We start from the raw sequence: 25,300 nt of genomic DNA on the forward strand, positions 1-25,300 counted from the left end.
TTTATTAAGCTTTCTGTGAGAATTTGCAAGATAAGTTGGAGTTAGATGGTTTAGCGAACAGATTCGTGTTTACGGATGAAGCCACATTTCACGTTTCTGGTACAGTCAATCGCCAGAATTTACGATTTGGAGCACGAGAAAATCCACATTGTGTAATGGAACTCGAGCGTGATTCTAAAAATGTGAACGTTTTCTTCGCCATTCTGATTTGTAGTTTGGGTACTTTTTTCTTTGTGGAAAAATCGATTAACGGAAGCATTTACCAACATATGCTATCAGGATGGTTACAGGCTCCTTCCTCAATTGGAAGAAGCGGTTCGTGGCTTCATTCAGTAGCAAGATCACATTGGCAACGTACGCCAGTATCTGAAGGGTAGTCTATCCTATCGTTGGACTGGCCCTGCTGGTTCAAATGGTATGGCATTACTTGTTTGGCCTCCGAAAACCCCATATCTAGCCCCTTATGATTTTTTCTTATGGAGTTTAGTTAAAGACAACGTTTTTTGTAATTTCATTTCCACAAGACTTACAGCAACTGAAGCAGCGGATAACTGAAGGCTCAGGTGCGAAGCACATGAAAACCTGGCGCCTAGGCTAAAAGCTTCATTCTGTACATAACGCATAGCGAAATGGTATAACTTTCCTACCATATCATTATTAAGTGTTGGCAGAGAATTCTAGAAAAAGAATTCTCATAAGATGTTGCGATGATAAGAGCCTTGCGTATAAGACCTTCGGAGAGGAAGGTAGCCTGCCTAAGACGTAGAAGAGAAAAAGTCCAGAAAGTAGGTGTGATAATTTTCTGGTACGCTGTTAGATCGTCATAGAGGGAGTGCTAAATCTTTCCTAGTCCTCAGATTCCACGAAATTGGTGAGCAACATAGCCGCTTGGAAGCCTGTTTGAAATTTTTCTGCAGAAATTTTTGTTCACCTGATTTTTCCAATATAAGAGGTAATGGAGGTTAAAAACGAGTTAATCTTTTCATCTTGGATCCATTTCATGAGGTCTTTAGGGGGTGAGTTCATCAACAAGAAAGGGTGTAAAATCTTATTACTTTAGTTTACAAATGACAGGACATTTTTTGCAAGTATAGGAGGAATACAAGGGCAGAGTTTGTGAACCAAATGTGGTCCGCAAATCACAGTTTGAAAATCGCTGTAATAGATGAATAAAATTAGATCTAAAGAGGCGTTATTTTTTAACTGTGGAATCTAGATCATGCTGATTTATACGCTGTTTAGTTGTTATAGTTGTTGGTTTCTTCTAAGAATCCAATACAACACTATCTGTCAATTTACTAACTTTGCTGCTTCTACAGAGCATACAAACTGAAATACTTCACTAAGAAATAGCTATATATAATTAAGGAAGCAAAATGTACTAGCTGTGCCTTTTCATTCAGTTTAATTTCGTAGCAAGCCAGAGGTAAAGGTATATTTTAATCCTCTTTCCTTCTTTTCCACAGGCATGGGATCTTCCACAGGGATATAAAACCGGAGAACTTGCTCATTAGGGTAAGTCGTTAATAATCAGCTTTTGTGAAATGGTTCTTCGTCATTATGTAAATCAAATATTCATTTACAGTACAACTCAAACTATCCGAATCACTTTCAGAATTTAAGAAAAAAATTAAGACGGAAATGGAGTGTTGGACAATCAATGATTTCAGACGTTCAAAGGAGCAAACCTACACTTTTAAACTTCGTGTCACTGCTTGAAAACAAAGATGGAATTTCTTCAAAAAAATCAACGAAGGCAGCAACAAACAAAAATTTAGAAGATGTCGTTTTCAAGTAGTTTTTTTTTCAGAAACTTTGTATTGAGATGTTACCGGGAAAGACCGAAATTGGAGAATGTCGACTTTCACCGGAGAATATCAACATTTACCGAATACGTCGGTGAAAGACCGAATATTTCACTACATTCTTGTATATTCGAACCCTCACCGGTGTATGTCGACAATCACAGATATGCTCCGGTGAAAGTCGAAAAGAGAGGTCATAAAGTGCCATAATAGTTTAAGTTGTAGCAATAAATAAGATTTGAATCACATAATTTAGTAAGTTTTTTATGACTGTTATTTTATTTTCTCATTTAAAACGTACTGTGTAATTAAGTAAGTTTTTAACTTCTATTATTTCCCTTTCTCATTTTGAATGTACTCTGTGTTTTAAGTTCTCATGTTATTAAGTTCTTATTTCAAGTCTCAAGTGCGTTTATTTGCGACTGAATGACGGAGAATAAAATATAATATTGTTATATGTTCAACATTCACCATTAGTAGGTGAATGTCGACATTGCCGGTGTAAGTCAGAAATAAGAGTATTTGGAATATATTTCGGACATACGCCAAGAGATTATGTGAATGTTGACATTCACCGGTGAAAGTCGACATTCTCCAGATTTCGGTGTTTCACCGTAACAGAGACATCAGGATTTTTTTGGAGACCGAAGAGGTGAAAAATTAGAAAAGCCTTCGCCAGGAATCGAACACAGACCTCTGAAATACCGGCTCAGTATACTGATCAATACACCACGAAGGCACGCTTGGAAAGTGGGAGAAATTACCTTATATAATCCCCCTTTTAGAGGGCGACTGAGGTTTTTAGGGGACCTAATCGCCAAATCCTGGGTGGGAAGAAACCATCATCCACCACCCTTTTAGTTCGGGCGCCATTGTAGAGACATTAGGATTTGTTTGGAGGCCAGAGAGGTGAAAAATTAGCAACGCCTTTGCCGAGAATCGAACCACGGACCTCTGAAATACCGGCTCTGTGTGCTGACCACTACACCACGATGTCGCGCTTGGAAAGTGGGAGAAATACCTTATAGCTCTATGGGAAACCCAATTTCGAGTCCAATTCTTTGTGAAAAAGCTAAGATCTTAGCTCAGAAGCTTGGCTGGTCATCCTTTAGAGCATGTAACGGCTGGCTAAAAAATTTTAAGTGCAGGCACGGTATGTCCGTTAGTGTCCGTTAAACAGCCTATTTTGACCAAGATGTTCAGAAAGCAATAACGTTCAGCACTTGTAAGTACTGTACAGTACGATATCTAATACGCACGTAAAAGGGCTGCCTTTTCATTTTAATTAATTAAAACCTCTTTTTCTTTAAAAATAGGGAACTACTCTGATATGCGTCCTCAAATTGCCAAATTTCTCGCCAACTCCACGCTGCCATATTGCTATCTAAATTTTTTGTCTACATTTCGAACTTTAAGCCTAAAATGTCTCCAAAAACACGGTTTTCGCGAATGCAAAAACCACGTTTTGAACACACAATTTAAACTAAAAATCCGAAACAAAAACAAAACATTTAGATAGCAAAACCGTAAAGTTTCTAACCAAAATTATTTGACAAGAGTCCATGTACACAGCGATATCTTTTAAATTAAAAAAAAAAAAAATCTACGAATGACACAATCTAGGCAGCGAACGAATCTACGAACTACGCACACCTTGCTTTAATAAATTAACATAACAACAATAAATTTTAAAGAGTACCATGTACACAGCATCCTGTTTAAACTTAAAAAAAACATCTACGAGTTGCACAATTTAGGCAACAAACGAATTTACGAACTACGCACATCCGACTTTAATAAATTAACATAACAACAATAAATTTTAAAGAATACCATGTACACAGCGTCTTGTTTCAACTTAAAAAAACATCTATGAATTGCACAATTTAGGCAACAAACGAATTTACGAACTACGCACACCTCACTTTAATAAATTAACATAACAACAATAAATTTCAAAGAATACCATGTATACAGCGTTATGTTTCAACTTAAAAAACCATCTACGAATTGCACAATTTAGACGATACGCACAAATCAACAAAATAACTAATATAAATTTCAAGCAATTCAAAAAAAGAACAATAACGACAGAAATTCATACTAAAAAAACAATGAACATAACATTCTACAAAATAAGAACAAGAATAAAATGAAATGCACTTACCAGAAATAAATGCTTTTTCGAACAGCAGAAATATTAATTTCATACCGCCTTTAACATGCCGCCACGTAATCACTATCCAGAAAATTCATACTATGTTTCACGAATAAAAAGAATAACAAATAATCACAAATCCCTATTTCTATCACGCACAACCACTAAAAATAATCTCCCAGACCCTCTTTCCACACCTCCAAATACCCACTGCCCCTCAACAGGATGGCCACGACGATATTTCCTTTTGCCGAACTTCAATTCAACAACTTCCACCATTTTAGCTTCTCAGACACAGATCTTGACGCGAACCAACGAACTCCAGCGAAAGATTTTTCAACGTCAACAGGGTCGCCATACAACACGCAATCGCGCCAAAAACCAGCACAGAACACATATCGCCACATTTGGTGAAATTAGGGCGTATATCAGAGTTGTACCAAAAAAAGTTTTTTCTGCCATTTTCAACATATAGTACATACAGTAATTAACAAAAGTGTACGTAGACCCTTTCTTCGGGAAAACATTCAATTATCCGAATTTTCGATTATCCGAATGGGGTCCGGTCCCAATTGATTTGGATAATTGGAGTTCTACTGTATATGATACTGTATTTTTCAGTAATCATGACATTAAAGCTTTTAAGTGAGCATTTCACTGAAACTGAGCTGTTAAAAGTAACATTACTTAGTTAAAAGTAGATTACAATCTCGGCCGTTTTCGGGCAGTACTGGTTGTTTCAATGTAAGGCCGTGTCGGGCGGATTGGATGTGAAGGAGTTAAAATATTCTGACATGGAGGAACACATCATGAATTCTACAGGATTTATAAGAACGGGAATAATGTTGTACAGTATTTTAAGGCCAATAGAATAAGAAGTGATGGGCACATTGCAAGAATGGATGGACAAACTAATATTGCCTATAGTTTCTGTCGTCAGATGGACATCCAAGGACATCTAAATAACAAAATTTAATAGACATTACAACAGTCGTAGCTCTCTAGTATTAAATAAGTATTTACCCGAAATTTTATTAAAAGTATTTAACGCTACTCTTACGAATTATTAAACCGAATGCTTTCTTTTTTACAATTGAGATTGAAAATAAACTAGTACGTAAATTTATATCATGTGTAAATACCAGTAATATTCCTAACATGATAGGTGAAATTTAACAGATTGAATCGCTGATTTTGCCAGTAATCAGCCAGTGTTCAATTTTTATCTGGAACTAGGATGATTTAATGATTGATTAATGCTGATTACTGATTAAACTTGGAAATATATTATAGTGCGAAATGCATCGATCAGGTAAAATCCAATTGTCACTCTAGGATATAATCTGCTCGAAACGTTACCTAAAAAAGAATACCTAAGTCTGTTGAATTTTAAATTTTTATTGTGTTCTTTTCATTATTTTACATGCTAACAATATTAACAATATATTGATGCGCAAATATCAGATACGTAGAATTCTAATTTATATTCATTAATATATATATATATGTAATGATATTTTTAAATCAATTGATTAAATTAAATTCTAATAATATTGCTTAATAATGTGTTGGCGATTCTCTACCTAAACTGCATCCCTGTTCCTAAATTTTGGCGAAATCCTTTCTTTAGTATAAAATATATTAACCTGTTGGCGCCCGCCAAATCACCAAACTCATAAATCTGTCATATTACATAAAGTCCTTTAGAACACTCCTGATGAGAGGATAGCGTCACATCGTGATTTCAATTAATATCGCTGATTGGAGGAGCCTCATATTGGATGACGCACACATAGGTATAAATAGGGCTTCTGCTCAAGGTACAAAAGAAACGCTTGTGAGATGGATGCTAAAATAAACTTACCACTTTATATTCCAAAATTTGTCTCATTCCTGTTGCCCCGGCTGCACAAAACAAATAATGTATGAGAAATTACATTTCATATATATATATATATCTTTTAATCCGTTGTTTAGCAGCATGCTTTTTATGAGAATCCAGGACATTGACCTCCTAAAAACTACCTTTATCAGGAATAAGTAGATCTCATCGGTCAGCCCGGTTCATTTTTTGGACTTTATAATTTTCAACTGCGGGAAAAAAAAATTTTCGTGTATAAATATGTTTCCAAACAAAGTTATTATTCTTATTGCAAAAATTCATAACTGAGAGTATTTATCGTTTGACAAGTACAAAAGAAAAGATTTAAAAGGTCTGTATTTTAAGATTTTTGAAAAAGATTTCAGTGGAAATTAATTAACTCCATTGGCTCACGTTCGTTTTAATAATAACGAAAGTAATGTAAAATGCATTCAAAATCAGTAAAATCTTAAACATTAATCTCCATATTATTGTCATAAAAATCATTGTCACAATAATGCTAATTAATTTACGGGAAATGAAAAGGGCGTAAAATTGATTCTTCCAAAACAATTTTACGCCCCAATTTGAGATCACTTATTTAAAATATCCGTTTCAGGGATATTACGTAATTTAATTCTGATTGGTAATGCAGGAGAATCGAAAAGATCTGAATTGGGGAAGCTCTGTAGTAGGATGTACGAAAGCTTTGAGTTAATATTTAAGTTAAAAAAATACCAGCATTTTAACTATTTGATAATATGATTGAGGTTTCCATGTCTTTATATAACTCCTAAAAAACAAGGGAATTTCTCTGAATTTGACTACCCATCAACATACGTGTAAAAAAAAAGATAAAATCGTCATAAACATTAAATGAGATCTGAGTAGTATATATTAAAATTGTCCAGAGATCGAAAGAAAAATCTAAAGAAATATCAAACAGCTGGTGTAGACTTCAGATACATGCATTTCATCAGGACTTCAAACTGAAATGCTTCCTTAATATTATCTATTTTTGCATTAAGAAGTAAAAGAGAATTTGTTCTCATTTTAATCGGTGGCTACAACGAATCTACATGATTCACGTGCGTGCAACGTGCATTTTAGCGAATATCCTTTCCTTGTTTCGTGCAACCTATTTCAAGAAATTATTTCCAATTGTTCTTAAGACTTTTCACGCGAAACTCATTTAAGTCCTACTTCTTAGAAATGTTTTTAGTGTTTCGTTAATAAATTTATCAATGCCACCTACTTTTTAAAATCATCTGATGGGAAACAGGACTGTAGAAAAGAATGTGAGTTCGCTGAAAATTTTCCATAAAAATAGAGGTCTAATTAATCTATATGCACAGCCAAACCCTGTTAGGAGGTCCCCAGGGCAAGCAGGGAAAAATGACATATTATCCATAGTGGACAATTAGCTTGGTGTTGCAGGAATAAACCTTTTTTCGGTACAATCAGCAAAGTATTATAGACAAATAAAACAAAATTATGAGTGATAGTGTCCAAATATAAGTTAAGTGTTCAAGTATATTTCAAAGAATTTATATGAAAAGAAATACAGTACAAAGTTCGTAATCCGGACTCGTCGGGACTTCGGCGATTCCGGATTAGGGTTTTTTCCGGATTATAGATCATCAATTTAAATCTGGTAAGATGGCATGCAGAAATTATACAATTAAAAATATGAAACCGTAATTTATGAAATAAAGAGCAATTATGATCTAAAGGGTATCAAAATTTACAAAAAAAAAAAAAAAAAAAAAAAAAAAAAAAGCTTAGTATTTATTTGTTTACTTTATTAAACATTTACTCTTTCAATGTAAGTTGTTTAAGTTGCTTCGTTTTTTGTGCTAATACTTTCTCTTTAATTCTATAAACAGACATAATTTCTTGTTCAGTTAAAAAGTTCCACTGTTCAATTCCTGTAATTGCTGTGTCGAGAATACCGACTAACTTGTCAATCGAAATTTTTTCATTTTCGTTTCGTCTCTGTCACTATCTTCACTAACGGAAGAGCGTATGGGTGAACGCTTTGCGCTCATGCGTAGCGGACACGGGCATTAAACGCGCATGCGTAAGTTTGTGGCTTTGAGGTCCGGATTATAGATTATTCCGGATAATAGACGTCCGGATTACAGACTTTGTACTGTATGAATAGATATCGTACTATTTCAAATAAAAATATATTTAAATTGATATATGATTTTTCAATTAACCGAAATTAAACTAACCATAAAAATTTTGTACTCGAAATTTCTAATTCTATAATTCTACAAACATTTCTGATCTTCTGATGCTCTTTTCCCAACAGCCAGTGAATACTTTTTAATGATATTCAAACTATTTAAAACGTCATTTTTGGTTGAAGTTTTCTAAGAAATTTCCTTGCACGGAAAAAAGAAATTTTAATACAGAGTTACCATAAAAATATCATGTTGGTTAAAATAAAGTTTACAACGAAATAATGAAAATTAGGAAGAGTACAAATTATATAAATAAGCTCGACGACAGTAAACAGCTTGTCCAATGGGCAAACACTTCCGTTCAAAAGTATAAAAAAAGTAAAAAATTAAATTATTGGTGGGAATAGGAAAAATGATCTTCCCCTCACCCCCGCCCGCCAAAGATCTGGAAATGGCATGCCCTTGTCAGGCTGATCTATCTAAATATTTTGGACTAACAACAAACATATTTTGATGAAAATACAGCATTGAAAATTCTGCGAATATAGTGCACGTGGATACATTGATTTTTGTATTCATAGTTACCGCGGGATTGTACTGTGAAAATAATTCTATTTCAATGCTTTGAGTTTTCTATCCATTTGAGATTTTGTTCCTTATTTTTTGCAGAGACTGTTGATTTGCGTGAATATGTTTTTTAAAAACAGCAGTAATAAAAATGTCGGGTAAAATTTGACAAATATTGTGATAAAAATTATTTCTGGTAATGCTCTTTTCAAAATATGTTTAAATCTTGAGGCACCTAAGGCCATAAAATAATATTTGGCAGTTATTTTTGGAAAATGAACTAAATTCTGAAACGTTTTCAACAAACCAACCTGATATAAAAGTTATAGGAATAGTAAAGTTCGATATAAGCCAGGTGTTCTGTTATTCACAAGTATTTTCAGGAAGAAAACTGTAACCAAAATCCTATACAAGTAAAACTTTTTCAACTAGGTGGTTTTAAAATTAATGATAACAAGCAATTCTAGGTCGTAAATTTTTAAAACTGTGGTATAAAAATCAGACGTAAGTTCCTTTGATATTGTTACGTTATTTTCTTTTCTGATTCTTCTGACACCAGTTGTTACGTTTTTCTTCCTTCACGTTCGTACGGGGTTCGTGTGGATTTGGAGTGAATTACGACGACACTTTATGAAGTATCAAAACACACTTTATTTACCAGTATTATCAGGACAGCTCCAAAACACGTTTTACAGTCGTCGAAGATCTACTGTAAACACACTGACACGATCAGCGACACAGCCTTCACACTGTCAGGCAGTAACAGTGGAGACAGCTTCCTGCAAAGCAGCCGACTCTGCTTTCCGGAGTACAACTCCCAACTCTGCTCGGTCGTTCTCGGAACTCCACGTACTCTCGAGACTCTCCACGCTACAACTCGCGATGCACTCGACGACACACAGAGCACGCTCCCGACTCTCGGTTCAGTCGTTTCCGGAGCTCAACACGTTCTCTCGACGATGCACTAACCGCGATACTCTACGAGACTCTTTCGGTGAACTCGATGAAGCACACATTTTGACTGCAGACCAGCACGGTTTATACAGCTTTCGGCTTGTGTTCGGGAACATTCTGGACTAAACCGGTAAGAATTCGTTCCAAAAGGTTCTCCAACCGTCCATGTATATCGCCAATTTTGTCGCCAAATGGGCGATTTCTCGCCAAATGTGGCAACCCTGCCCTCCTTGCTATTTTATAACAACCCTAAAACTGCTTTGCGGGGAAGCCATCTCACCGCGCCTTTATATTTCGTAACAATATGGTTCTTCAGATGGTCAATTGAATTCCCAGGAAACCTTACATATTCAATGGCATTAATTTAGTATTATTTGCACAGTTAATGACATTGACAGACATTGTTTAATTTAATGATGTTATAAAGGTATTTCTCCCGCCTTCTTAGCATGCCTTCTTCATGTAGTGATCAGCACACTCGGCGCATATTTGAGAGGTCCGTGCTTCGAGACCTGGCGAGGACATTGCTCATTTTTCACGTCTTCTGCTTCCAGAATATCCTAATGTCCCTACAACGTTATTCATTCAAAAGATTATATTCTTCAGTTAATGACAATTATTCCAAATCAGTCATTCCTAAGACTTTCGAAATTATAACATCTTAGCGTTTTCCAAATCCTATTACTATTTTCTTCAATAGATGGCGCTACGTTTATTTTTATTTGCTCTGTCCATTATTTCCATATAAGATGATGGTTGCTGTTCAAAAATTTGTTTTACTCCTGAAGAAATGGTACCTATGGCTGATCGCCATCGACATCACTGAAGTTTTATTAAAATGTTTACCAATCGAAGGTTTCTTTTTGCCTAGTTTGAAACCGAAATTTATTCTAGAACAGGAATTCTATGAGTTATTAAAATTAAACTGGTAAGAAATAAATCTACATCTTCACAAAATGTACATATCTTAATCTGAATACATTTTTAATACATTCTGATAATCCGCAACTCGGCGAAATGTCGCCAACTCTGCCCAATTTGTGTGTGGGCAAAAATCATATATACGGTTATCTTTACTATTTACAGGTACTGCTAGTTTCATACATGTAATAAAAAGATGTATTTTATTAGACAAGAAATTTATGAGGAAAAAAAAGAACTCTATATGATTAATATTTATATTTTTTATGACAGTGGATAATATTCAAAGATATGATTGTTAAATACAATGCATGTAAATCCAAGCGTTTCAACGCTTGGCGTAGTTAGTTATACAGAGGCTGTTCATACATTTTTTAGACGATGTATATTGTATTCACAAAACTAAATTACATAAAATTCTTGTATTTTAAATGTTCTATTTGACATCCCTTATTCTGAACGATCTTTCGACACCGCAATTTCCAGGATACTAATGCCTTTTGAAGTGGCAGAAGAGATATTCTATCCCATTCCTCCCGAACAGCTTTCCAGTGTCCTGTTAGGGTTTTGGGACAACGTTTGGATAATGCAGTTTCTAAACGTGCGAAAGCACAAAACTCCATAGGTGACACATCGGGAGATTTAGTAGAGATATCAGTGAAGGGTATGGCCTTGATTCCAGTTTTTTGTTCCATTTCTTTTAGGGAATTTATAGTGGATTTTGATGTGTGACTGCTAGCTTTGTCCTGATGGAGTCTCACAGATTGATCTGTGGGTAAAGCGATGGTATTTCATTCAGAAAAATTGGCGATAAAATATGTTCCTGATAGTATTTGGAGTTAATCTTGACCTTTTTTTGCACTCTCTTTATTTTTAACTTACCATTATAAGAAAAACCAGCAACAATCATGAATCCCTTAGAAAAACTTTCTTTCGATTCTTTAAACCATGTACTTAAATTTTTTTCCTCCACTTTTATGATAATAAATGGCTCTTTTTTGTTACAGTCATTTAAATACACCCATGCTTCATCTATTTTGACAATTGTTTTCCATGTTTCTTTGGATAAGTGATTCTAATATAGAATTCTGCAGCGTGTCCTGCGTTGAGCGATATGCTTTGGAAGAAGATGATGCACATTGCGTTTTTTCGCTTTCTTAAGATTTAAATCAACGTTTATCATTTTGTTTACAGTGAAAACCGAGCATTTTAATGATTTTGCAACTGTCATTTGACTAGGGGAATTTTCTTTTAACGTACCTTTGCAATAGTCGAAGATGTCCGTTTTTTCCTTGGATACTTGTTTGGAATTTTTGTCCCACTTGAGGCTCCAATTTGATGTTTGTTTCCTTTCTTGTTAATGATATTACCTATCTACGCTTTAGATATCGCAAAACCATGACTCCCACATCGTTTTTGGATAACGTAGTATGCATATTTCTCTTCGGAAAGAGCGTAAATGTAGCCTTCGAACCACTGCTTTGTTAAATTCGCCATTTTGAATAAAAACAAAACGTTCAAGCCACAGACGATAATTTTGACTTTTAAAAACATAGTACAATTACAATTACTCTTTCGCAGCAAACGAAGTTTTATTACCGCTTACCAAAATCGTCTAAAAAATGTGTGAACAGCCTCTGTATAAGTGAACTTCCTACTCAAAAAAACGCCAGAAACACAGCAGTTCTATCCAATGTTGAAATAAAAGGTGCGCAATAGAAAGCACCTTTTTGTTTTAAGAAACATAAACAATTATTTTCTCCCTCTTTTCTGTATTCCTTCATGGTGTCACAGTTAGCACACTCGGCGCGTATTCGAGATGTCCAGGTTCGAGTTCTGGAGAGGGCATTGCACATTTTTCATGTCCCCTGCTTCAAAATAACCTAATGCCTCTACACACTTTAAAAACTTTAATCAAGTGTGTTCTAATTTTATAGCAACATACAATTTATGACGATATGCTGTTCAATTTGAACGCATGAGACTTATTTAACATGAAAGGACTAATGCCACTACGTAAGCATATTAAAAAAAGAAAAATGATCAGAACTGGGAAAGGGTAAATTTCAAACCTGAAAATAAACAAAATAAAAAAGGTAACTTTACTGAAACAAAATTGAAGACAACAATACACGAATTTAGGAAATTTCTTTACAGTCCATCCATGTTCATCTCAATCTTTCGGGGATATTCAACGGGAGCTAATATTCCAAAACTAACTAAATTCGGGACGCACTTTTTAATGTGACCTACATCTTTTTAAGTGTACTAGCACGCGACAGCTGATTAATGCAGTTCACTGTTACTCTTTCTGCCCACCTGATAATTTCTGACTTGTTCTACTTTCGGTAGAATGAATTGACTTCTTTCCCTTTTCCTGTGCAGGACGAAACATTACTGATTTTTTGTATTCAGTTCGTGTCAGTTGGTTGAACTATGGTGGTTAGTTAGTTGAAAAGCTTTATACTTTAATGCTTCCTTGTAATAGGCTTCAGAAATTTTAACGGGTCATTGGATGAAAAATTAAGAAGAAAAATAAAAGAATTAATGTTATTTTATAAGTATATAAAGGAAAAATATTATTAAAGAAAAATTAAGGACGACAATATTAAAACTCAAATTCTGGACTTAAAATTTATTAATTCCATATATTAATTTTTCAGATATTTCCGCCAGTTCTTACCGCGTGCCTTTAAGGTGTTGTTGTAAGCAACACCGAGGAGCAATCAGAAGGTCTGGAGCTCAAATCCCGACGAGGACAGTGTAAATTTTTTATGTTTCTTCTTCCTCTAAACACTTAATCGTTCTATACCAGCGCACAAAGCTAAAATGAAGTGAACAATAATTATTCACTACCCGGATTTGGCAACTGCGTCGCTTTGTTCCGGTTGCCCCTTAAGTGTGTAGGGGGGATGTAAGGTATTTTCTTCCTTTTCCTCTTCTCTTCATACCTTCGTGGAGTAACTTGAAGCCCTCCCGACTAGCAACTGGGAATCCCGGTGAGGAATCCCGCATATGTTTTACGTTGACTCGTATTTATGTTAATGAAAAACCTAATGACTGTGCAGATTTTAGCGGTTAATTGATGATAAACCCATCGTTAAGCTGGAAATATCACTAAATCGAAATTGCACCTAAAAGACTATAAGGTGTTTCTCCCGCCTTCCTAGCGTGCCATCGTGGTATAGTGGTCAGCACGCTGAGCCGGTATTTCAGAGATCCGTGGGCCGATTCCCGGCGAAGGTGTTTACTATTTTTCATCTTTCCTGCTTCCAAAGATATACCTAATATCTCTAGAAGACTAAACAAAATTTAAATTTAAAGAAGCTTGCGTAATGCAACAGAAGTAAATTAAAATAAAATAAAAGTTTAAATATATTTAAAAAGTTCTATGTTTGATTGCGAGAAATGTTCCGCGAAAATAACTGTAAACAGATTATGTAAATAGAGTTATAGTGTCTTTTCTCAAATTAAGAGATTATTTTCTTGTTTTTTCAGTTTCATGTTATTAATTGCTCCAGTATAATTCACAGCTAACGCGCTTTTTACTTCTCGATTTTTTAAATAATGCATAATTAATTACTCTTTTGAAATAAAAAAATATGCTGTTGCGTTCTACGGGTTTGTAGATCTGGAGAGATAGATGACAACACTTAATGAAGAATCAAAAGACAATTTATTCTTCAGTATTTCACAGAACAGTTCCAAAGACGCGTTACAGTCGTCGAAAAACTACAGTAAACACGCTGAGACAATCAGCAACGCAGCCTTCAGACTACAACGATGAAGACAGCTTCACGGCAAAGAACTAAAGCACAGCTCCCGACTCGGTCGATCGCTCTCAAGCTACTCTCAAAGCACTACTACTGAACTCAACACATTCAAGATACTCTTCAGCATAAAAACTGCTACTCCACGTACAGGCAAGGTATTTATAGCTTTTGGCTTGTCTTCGAGAACATTCTCGGGAAAACCGAAAAGAATTCGTTCTAGAATGTTCTTGCTCCGTCTATGGTATATCGTCGATTTTGTAGCCAAATGTGCGATTTCGCCCCAAATCTGAAAACCTTCCCTTTCTTTCACCATTTTCTGGCAACCGTAAACTCGCTTTGCGAAGCTATCTTACCGCAGCTGGAAATTTCGCAACAGTTTTATAGTTAGGAACAATGTTTTAGCAAAATCTGCTTCTTCTTCAAGGTATAAAACCTCCAGCAATCTAGATTTAAGAAACAGTAAACTGAAAATTTTAGATTGTACGTTAACATCTTGAAGTTTAAAAGTAAAAGCATTAACCCTTTCCGGCAAGCTACCTTTTAAAGTTGGAGTTTCGATTAAAAAAAAAAGGTAGGCAGTCTAATTAGGCCTAGAAGAGTATACAAGTAAAATTTTATTTTTTATCTCTGTGGGTGTGCCCACTCTGGGCACCCAAAGTGGGCACATTGATTGAATAGAGCTTCGAAAAGAGTGCTGAAACGAGCATTGGTGTCAATGAACTGACCGATGAGATGTGGAGAAACAAAGAATACAGACTCTCAGTTGTCCTAGATTATCGGTGAGCCCGGTATGGGCACACCTAGGGTTCGCCGTTTGGTTTTAGGCAAGATTTCAAAGTAAAAATTTAAAACTAATATAGAATAATGAGATTATCATACAGCCAAAAAAATAGCATTTTTTCAAACAATTCCTTTTATACCCTAAAAAAAATCTGGAAGATTTCTTTGAAAAATGAGGGTCTTAAAAAACTAAACATGGCTAAAATAGACTGGTTTGTGTTAAGCTGCCATCTACTATAAATAAAAAAGATTCAGAGTAACCTATAAATCCCTTTTCATTCAATTTTTCTGTGCGTACAGAAGGAAATTTTTAGGTGTGTCCAGACCGAACACACTGGCCGCAAAGGGTTATAGTTTTTTCTTTTTTTTTTAAATTTCTTAAGAAATACAAATCTGAAACATGGAAAGGAATCCAAATATGATTTCTGCATGCAGATTTCACTTTAAGACCTTAAATTAAACATTAATGATAGGCCTGCTAGTTTAAGAACTAGTCCTCCAAAAATTAAAGGCATGAAACATAAATCTTAAATTTTCTTACTTAAGTCGTTTCTGAATTTTCCATGTATTCCATTAGATTTGTAAACTAAAAAGTTTAAATAATAAGCTATAATGTAAGTTAAAGAACGCAGCATTGAATTCTTGAAGCAGAAACGCTGTAATTCACTCTACTAGTCGTAGTGCTGTGTCTTTGTGTTGGTGAATTTATTCTTCATTTGTAATTACGTTAGAAGATAGAATATCAAAGCAGTCGGATTCTAAGTGTTATGTTTGTTTTGTAGTAACTAAACTATTGCTGCATTTTCATAGGCAATCACGTAGTTAGTGACGTAACGCAGCATAACAGAAAAACTAATCTAATCATTCTACATTTTTAAGGTCTCTAACATGTTATAAATAAAACATCTTATCAAAAATCTATATGCTACAAAACGCTTACGCAATGAGAGTTCGATTATAAGAGGTTAGGCAATAAGATGATAAAGATAACTGGTATAATAGGCTTCCTTAGAAGAAAGCACACTATTCTTTCTCCAGTGCCAGACACCGAGTTTCCGTGCAGTTACAAACACGTATTTCGATGTACAAAATAATAGAATCGATTGGAAAGCTGGTATCGTGATGTCTTACCTTTTGGAGGTGTGCGTGACTTCAAAGGGGGAGCGACTAGCATTTAACGATATTATTTGAAGGTTAATATTCCCCTTCGAAACATTAATCTAAAAAAAATGAACTTTTCTGAACTAAATTTTGATGAAAATTAAAATTAACTTTAGCTGCTTAATTGCCAGGCTACTAAATTCATGTTCACGAGAAGCTAGAATATGCAATAAAAAATAATAAAAACATGAACATCTTTAAAATTATGTTTTCTCAGCAACTGTTGCTATATTTTAAACTATTCTATGGATTACTATGATTTAATTAATTTATTTGAATGTTAATATTCCCCTTCGAAACATTAATCTGAAAAAAATGAACGTTTCTGAACTAAATTTTGATGAAAATTAAAATTAACTTTAGCTGCTTAATTGCCAGGCTACTAAATTCATGTTCACGAGAAGCTAGAATATGCAATAAAAAATAATAAAAACATGAACATCTTTAAAATTATGTTTTCTCAGCAGCTGTTGCTATATTTTAAACTATTCTATGGATTACTATGATTTAATTAATTTATTTGAATGTCAATATTCCCCTTCGAAACATTAATCTAAAAAAAATGAACTTTTCTGAACTAAATTTTGATGAAAATTAAAATTTATCAGGGTCAATGTTCCTTCTAACCTTCTTCGGGAACATGCAAGGACCTAACTCGGAACAGAGAGCTTACTAAAGCTATGTTCAAAACTGTGGGAAGTAAACAGGATACACAAGAAGGGTATACAAAACCCTTTATTTTTCTCTATTTACAATGACTTCCGTACTTCGGAATACACCGACCCGCTACTTGGGGTCAAAACATAAAAGTATAAAAATAGAACTAAACTCTAATTTAACTTTAAAATAATAAACGTGGAAGATTGGCCTTATAATAACAGGAAGCGTATGTAGTACAGAGAACTGTGAACACTACAATACGTTTAAATTTATCAAGAGGATTAAAACCTCTGGCCTGGAAGGCAACAAGCAACTGCGTAACTTCTAAGGTAAGCGGCCTGCTTCGACTCACTGCTTCCTCTCTCTCGCTTGGCAAAAAGCCACAACTTAAATACTTGGCGTTCGCCAGACAAACTTTGCATAAAAACCTTAACGCTTATAATTCTGGCTGGAAGTATAAAATAAGAAGTGATAGTAAAGATTTAAAATAAAATAAACGTTAGTAAAACTTAAGATCCTTACAAATTAACTTTAGCTGCTTAATTGCCAGTCTACTAAATTCATGTTCACGAAAAGCTAGAATATGCAATAAAAAATAATAAAAACATGAACATTTTTTAAATTATGTTTTCTCAGCAACTGTTGCTATATTTTAAACCAGTGTTTCTTAACCTTTCTAGAGAGTCGCACCCCATTGAATCTAAAAATATATCTCCGCACCCCATTGAAAAGTGTGTTTTAATTTTTTTAGTCTAGAAAAATACATTTTTTTGCGAAGCTTATTGTTTATTGAAAACCATTGTACATTTTATATAGATACAAAACAATATTATTTTTTTTTATTAATGACTAGTCTGTTGTTGTTTGTTCATTATTATACTGGCGAAGCGAGGTTCCTTTTTTGAAAGACTACGCATAAGTCATCACTTGCATTTAAGCGATTTCTCGCTTTAGATTTTATATGCAAAAGCGATAAAAATCCCATTTCGCACAAGTAGGTGGTAGCAAAGGGTAAGAGTAACTGCAGTGATCCGTTCGCCAGCTCTGAATAACGTTGTAACTGTGAACACCAGAATTGTTGCAATTCTATTTGTTCGAATTCCATTTGAACATGTCCACTTGCTCGTATTTCAATAAGTTGATCATTTTTCAGATCACTATCATCGATCAAATTTAAGTCAAATAAAAATGCATCCAGTATCCATCTCTGAATTTTGGTAATATTTCCGATAGAAAAATATCCATTGAATGATTCGCTCAATCGTCTTAAATGTATTACAACGTCAGGTATAATTGCATTCTTTTCATTTTTCGCAATAATAGAATCAAGCAAGGGAAAATTTGCAAAATTCCCCTTTTCTACTCGACGTATTCAAATTTCTAATTTTGCGTTAAATGAAGATAATTTTTCACTAGATATTATTATATTTACTGAAATAGTGCCGATAAGTGAGCTAGGTGCTACCAATTTTTATGAGCTTCAATACTGGGGACACTATTACAGATTTCAAATATTTTTATAAGAAATTTAATAAATGATATTTAATAATTTTTATGGTTAGGTAGTGGCTTCTCCCGCACCCCCAAAAATACATTCCCGCACCCCCAGGGGTGCGGGCACCCCCGGTTAAGAACCACTGTTTTAAACTATTCTATGGATTACTATGATTTAATTAATTTACAGTTTTAAGGTATTCACTGTGTTAGCATTAAATATTTCCAAGATCACTTAATGCGAATTCATGGGATGTGCGGAATATCCTAACATAACATCCACATATTTTAAACATTCATAACAGAAAATGTTACAAAGTTAACCCTATTGGACGTTTCGTATTTGAAGTTGTAGAGTACATCAGCGCGTGTATGCACTGTATTGTTCTTAGTTCCGTTAGAGCCCGTCAGAAGGTAGGCATCAGATTTATATTTCTTAAGAAATTTAAAAAAAAAACTAAGCGTTAATGCTTTTACTTTTTAACTTCAAGATGTTAACGTACAATCTAAAATTTTCAGATTACTGTTTTTTAAATCTAGATTGCTAGAGTTTTACTCCTTGAAGAAGAAATAGGTTTTGCGAAAACATTGTTCCTAACTACAAAACTGTTGCCAAAAACCCAGCTGCGGTAAGATAGCTTCCCCGCAAAGCGGGTTCAGGGTTGCCAGAAAATGGTGAAAGAAAGGGAAGTTTGTCAGATTTGGCGCGAAATCTCACGTTCGGCTACAAAATTTTTGATATGCCATAGACGGAGTTATAACATTCTAGAACGATGTTCGTTTCGGTTTTCCCGAGAATGTTCTCGAAGCTATAATAAATAGGAGAGATGAATACATTCTTCTTCAAGTAATGTAAATAGATTTTTATCACAAAACTGAGAACGTGCACGAAGTGAAAAGACAATAGAGGACATAATTTGATACTGTAAGAGACATTAGGTATATTTTTAGAAGCAGGAAAGATGAAAAATATGCAAACGCCATCGCCGGGAATCGAACCACGGACCTCTAAAATACCGGCTCAGTATGCTGACCACTACAGGCACGCTAGGAAGGCGGGAGAAATAACTTATAAGTTTAAGGAAACAAACGTAGGTTTAAACGTTTTTAACTTGAGTGTTATTCTAATACCGTTGAAAATTATACCCCAGTCACACAGGCTAAAACTCCAAACTCAAATTCGAGTGCCAACATCCTACCGAAGTCATTGCAGAATGGCTGACCGCCTATCAGAAACGAAGCCAAGAAAAAAGGTCTAAGATAAATTACTAATGAACATAAAATTTTAGAACCACCGCTATTAAAAGCATGTTATCGATTTTTTATTGATATTTTATCAGATTCTGCAGTGTTTGTAAACAAAACTAGGAATTTTAAGTATGAGATCATTGAAAATAGGTAAACTGAAAAATTCATATTCCGATAGAGATATATTTCCTGAGTGAAAACATGAACAGTCAATCGTTCTCTCGCTGGTATTTATATCCAGGATCTTCCATTTTCCAGCTGAACCTATTAACTACTTACGTCAGCGCAGCATACACGGCGGAAATGTGATAATTCCTTACATTCCTACCCACTTAAGGGGTGTTGGAACCCAAAAATGGTGATTTCAGATTTTTTGCATTTTCAAATTATCTTCACTTTTATCTTTCTACAAATACCATTATTTAATTTCTATGAAAACTAGAACTGTAAAAAATCTAGTTTTAATTTGTCATCGAATGCTTTGATAAATGAAGATTTTTACATAAAATCGTGTTTTTTTTTTTTTTTTTTTTTTTTTTTGAACACGTGATTTTTTTAAACCCGATGTACCTTTCTCAGGAACATAGGTATCTAAGCTTTTTATAGCTTATTTATTAGGTTTCCTAATATTTATTAAAATGAGATTTTTGTGATAAACTAAGAAATAAAATTTAATTTTACAAATTATGAAATCGATAATAAAACAAATTCCAAATTTCAAATTTGGGATTTCAGATGCCCTTATCCGCAGTAGGATTACGTCATTCAAAATTGGATGGTTCTAGGTGCCGTTGTTTTATCACAATGCGAGAAACATGCATACATCCATGCAGATTTTTTATTATTTAATTTCTTCAGATATAATATAGGGCAATAGATTTTGGTGGCAACGATTTGAAAAGTGATACAGCCTTTTAAAATTTTCAACGCGAAGTCGGGAAACGAAAACAATAGACCTTCAAGGACAAAGCCAGTTTGGACTAAAAAAGAATTCTAATCCTTAATCTTAGGTAGTTGGCGCATATAATTAAAGTGATAACATTATTGTCTGACATATCGTCTGACCCAATTTCGAATCTGAGAAAAGGTATGAAAGATTGTGATGTTAGTGTTTTTACAGTTCTCGGGCATGCAAAATACCGCTGACCAGAAATCTTTTAGAGAGTTTGATGGTATGAAAAGAGAATTAAGATGTCTTTGTATTCTACGCCATTCAAACTTGGAGGGAGTTGGAGAGAGTAATTCTGTTACTTGTTGAATGTCCAAGACCTTCTTCAGCGACAGACACAACACTAGCCACACTGGCTTCGTAAACCTTATCTGGTTTAGATCAGGAAGATTACTGGCAACACTTTTACTTGTCTTTTACGAATTTACATTCTTGCAAAAGGAAACTAATGAAAATAATCAGTAATGCTAATTTTCTGACTATATATTTCAGCAGTACGATAAAAATGTTAGTTAAAGTGAACTAGTGACCATACTAACTAGTGACAATACATTGTCATCACTTTCATTTACGACCAGTTACTGACAGATCTACATACTACAGAATTTTGTACAGGTTAGAGTACGGTACATTCTTTTGATTTTGGGAATCCCTGATGACAATTATGAATTATTTGAAGTAGGAACTAAAGAAACATTAGAATCTCCTTCTATAAAAATTAACTTTGACCTACCCTGACTTTGAGGAATTGGAAAGATTACAAGAAAGGAAAACCTGTAGTGTTTGTTTTACTGCATGCATTTTCATATTGGTAGAAAAACACATTTACGGGTGCTGTTCGGAACTTAGGTTTGCGAGGGTATAAAGGCTGGAGTACCAAAAACGAGGGTAAAACAACTGCAAATTATTCAAACCAAAATTATCAGAACCATGCTGGGTGCCCTCTGGTTTGTTAGAAATGAAGTGCTGCACAGAGACATAAAAATCAATACCATCGATGAAAAAATTCTATAGACGGTTTACAAATTCTACAGCAAAATTCGAAACCATCTTTCAAATCTCATTCAAAATATAGGCAACTATGACTGTATCATTGAACAATCATATAAATTACCCCGAAGAATTCATCATAATGTTCGGTGGTGACATCTGCAAATATTCATCTTCATTTATCGTTTTATTTTGTATTTAGCCAAGATCAGGTTATACTTCAAATCCTATGAACTTTGAAATTTGAACTTTTACCGAAGTATATGCCTTATTTAATCAAGAATTTACTTTATCTTACTGTATTCGTATTGGTCGCTCAGCGGCCACACCTATACATTCAAGTTTTTATTTTTTCATATTTATATACTCGTATTATCTGCATCATCATTATGAAAATTTTCTACGTTCACTGAGAATGTTAGTAAGCAATTCTATGGTTTAGATATGTATAGAGTCTTTTATTTAATTTAAAATATCGCAAATTATGTCAAATTAAGCTTTTCTCGCTCTAACCAAATTAACATCACGGTTAGGGATCACGTGCTCCAGTTCCTCTGTCTCCTGTAATAACATCTTGAAATAATGCAACTCAAGATCTGAATTCCCAATAACATGCATCTTCTTCAAGATTTAAATTCCCACTTTCCTAATGCCTTAATTGGATTATACAAATACGAACAACTCATGTACTTTAGGTAGTACGACACTAGTAGCCTAATGCTAAGACCTGACCTGACCTGACGAGGGTAGGACTACATAGCTTATAAAAATTTATGTTAAAGTATGCCATAAACTAGATAAAACTGGTTTGAAAGATTTGGAGTTAAAGTGGCGGTAAATTCTGGCAGCGGGCATCGATTTCTGAGCTAATTATCTGATATTTAGCTAACTTGGGCAAAAGCACTTTAAAATATTTTCAATAAAATAAAAAGAAATTTAAGTAAGTAAACGAAATGCAGTTAATTAAATAGGAAAGAGAGGATATGTGACCAAATCTGGTTAGTCAGAGCTTATTTTCGTCATAATAAATAATTCAGGATTTAATAGTTTACATGCCAAAGTATAACACTAAGACAATTGCAGCATATAATAATGCACAGGGAAAATCACGATATTATATTAAATCACGCGAATGATCTTATTCTCGAAATCGTAACCCATGTCTACATCTTTATCATTCGTATTGGTAGAACAGACGATTTCTTTTATGCAAGATGTTTCATTAGGCATGCGAAAAGAACCAATTACATTATTTTTCCCAGTCTACACAGAAAGCAGTAGTTTAGTGTGCAGGTTACTTTGATCTTTGGGTAAAGTATGGTAGAGTGATTTACAATCAGTCGATCATTTTGTGAAATACAGATTGCACCTCTCACAAATTTGATATTGAAATTGCCTCTGTTGGGCGACAGAGTGATATTTAAAGAACAGTGGCGTGACTTTTATCTAATCCGCTTCCTTCTCAATTTTTATTACGAGGATAAATAAAATTTTCGGTACTTTTCCGTTTCGCCGGCGCAAATCTCGCCAAGCAGACTTTATTGGCGACAACATACGGTATACACATAAAAAATATTTTAAAAATGTTAGTTCTAAGAATTCTTTTTTTGAAGGCATAAACATTTTAATATCGCTTAAAATTTTATAAAAAGCCAATAAATAAAGACAATAAATTTGTAAAAAGACATTAATTTAAGAATTTACTATGCTTTCATGGTTCAACATCCTGATTCGCCGGTTCATATCACGTGAACCCAAACGATCTCATCTCACGTAAACTACTCTACAAAAATCTAATGCTCTCAGGAATTATCTACATTAATTTCAAGTTAAATCTTAATTTGGAACACAAATTTAAATGCAAGAAATATTTTAATTCGTACGAATAGCTTACACAGAAATTATGTATAACTGCAGTGCTTTACTTCGTTAATGCATTCTCATTAGAATTGATGAATTTAACTCTTGACTTTACCTTTTCTATATTTTCGGCTTCGGGTAAGCGCTGTGATTGCATCTTGATTGACTTAATTACCGAAAATGGCCTTAGACATAAAACTGAACTAGTATCTGATAAAAATTCTATGTAATTATATGCTAGTATTGAAAGAAACAATCAATCTGATAAGACAAAGCGGCGACTTGTTTTGAAAATGAGGCGTAAAAGGTTACCAGCGAGAATATTCCGTTTGGCATCGGTTGCACCATTATTGGCGACTTCATCGCTTGCGCCGGCAAAACGGAAAAGTACCAAATTTTCTTCTTACAAAAGTAAGCCAATTTTTATAAAAATTTAGGTGGCAATATTAATACTGCAACTCTCTCATTTTATGCTGCATAGCGTTCCAGTGTAAGATAATCTCGGAGGAAGATATTTAATGCGTTTTTTTTGTGAAGGGTGTGAATTTTTTGTGAATATTTTCACCTTGTAAACCACATATCATGTTTCTAAGAAAGTGTATTGCAATTTATGATTGATTGTTTGTTAACGCAGCGAAGCACCATAGGTCAAACCAAATGGCTGGTTGAAAACGGAGTACCATACGTTTGATACAGAGAGCTCATGGTAGCTACACTTATGAAACAGCAAATAGCTCTTAAATAAAATGTTAAAATACTTTTTGTTTTGCTCGAGCATCTCCACATGAGTTACATTCAAACGGAAAAAAAATCTTCTTAAGAGAAAATTTAAACGATTAATTTACCTGAACCTCAAACACGAGTGTGCTGCAGCTGCAAGAAACAAGTTTTGATAGTTTTTAGATTGAATATTTCTCTAAATATTAAATTAATAAATTACTGTTACGATACCTCAGAAATGTAAAGGGATTATACTTACAATAGAAATGGAAACTTTTCAGAAAAAATGTAGTAAATATGATATTCAGTGAAACCGAAACATCGATGACAATTAAGACTTTTTATAATATTTTATAATCTCCGATAAATCATTTTATGCATAAGATTTCAAATTAAGGTTGTTTGAGTTTTAAGTAAGAATATTATTATTTGCTTGGGGGTTCGCAATGGCTTGAATAAACATAGAACCGATGATAGCTTAGCAAACACAGGAACCGGACCAAAATGACGCAAGTTTGGCGATTTCTCAACAAATTTGGCGATAAAAATTAGTCGCAAAATTATCGCCACTCTGGCGATACGTCACCAATTTAGCGAGATAGCTAATAAATAGATTTACCCTAGTAATCTTATTTTCCCGGCAATGCTTTGCTTTTCTGGAGGAAATTTATATTATACAAAATTTGTAATACTACATTAGTAGTATTACAAAGAGGTAATCCTGTTAAGATATATCGAGCCCTAATTACAAATATGTAATTAAGATGCAAAATAATAGGCAAAAATGTGGAAATCATGATTATAAGTAGTGCAGTTTGAAAAAGAGAATATTTATAAATAATTACAATTACCTTTTCATTGCAACTATGAAAAAAATGGTAAAAATGTCAAACCGTTCGTATGAATACATTTGATAAGAAATCTGTACAAAATTCTGCAGAATTTTTTTTTCTTTTTCTTTCTTTTTACATGAAATGACTATATTATGCTTACTTTGATAAAAGAAAACTGTGAAATTAAAATTCTGTGATTAAGTTATATCATTAAGTAACTTTAAAAATGAATACTTTATGCAACAATTATTCAAAATTAATGCAAAACAATAGGCAAAAATGTGGAAATCATGATTATAAGTAGTGCAGTTTGAAAAAGAGAATATTTATAAATAATTACAATTACCTTTTCATTGCAACTATGACAAAAATGGTAA

The 25,300-nt window shown here is 33.9% G+C and overlaps 1 protein-coding gene across 4 annotated transcripts in view; it reads left to right on the top strand.

Annotated features, from left to right (window-relative positions):
* Positions 1-25,300, top strand: part of LOC118194650 (MAPK/MAK/MRK overlapping kinase-like) — a 129,663-nt gene that overhangs the window by 54,434 nt on the left and 49,929 nt on the right. For all 4 annotated transcript variants that reach the window (XM_085824415.1, XM_085824412.1, XM_085824416.1 and 1 more), the window contains exon 6: positions 1,467-1,515. In XM_085824415.1, coding sequence (XP_085680541.1) covers positions 1,467-1,515 — 49 coding nt within the window. The remainder of the gene's footprint in view (positions 1-1,466; positions 1,516-25,300) is intronic.

Source organism: Stegodyphus dumicola, chromosome 9, assembly GCF_044657685.1.
Source record: "Stegodyphus dumicola isolate Sdum_Otavi_A_Nest chromosome 9, ASM4465768v1".
Classification (NCBI taxonomy): Eukaryota; Metazoa; Arthropoda; class Arachnida; order Araneae; family Eresidae; genus Stegodyphus; species Stegodyphus dumicola.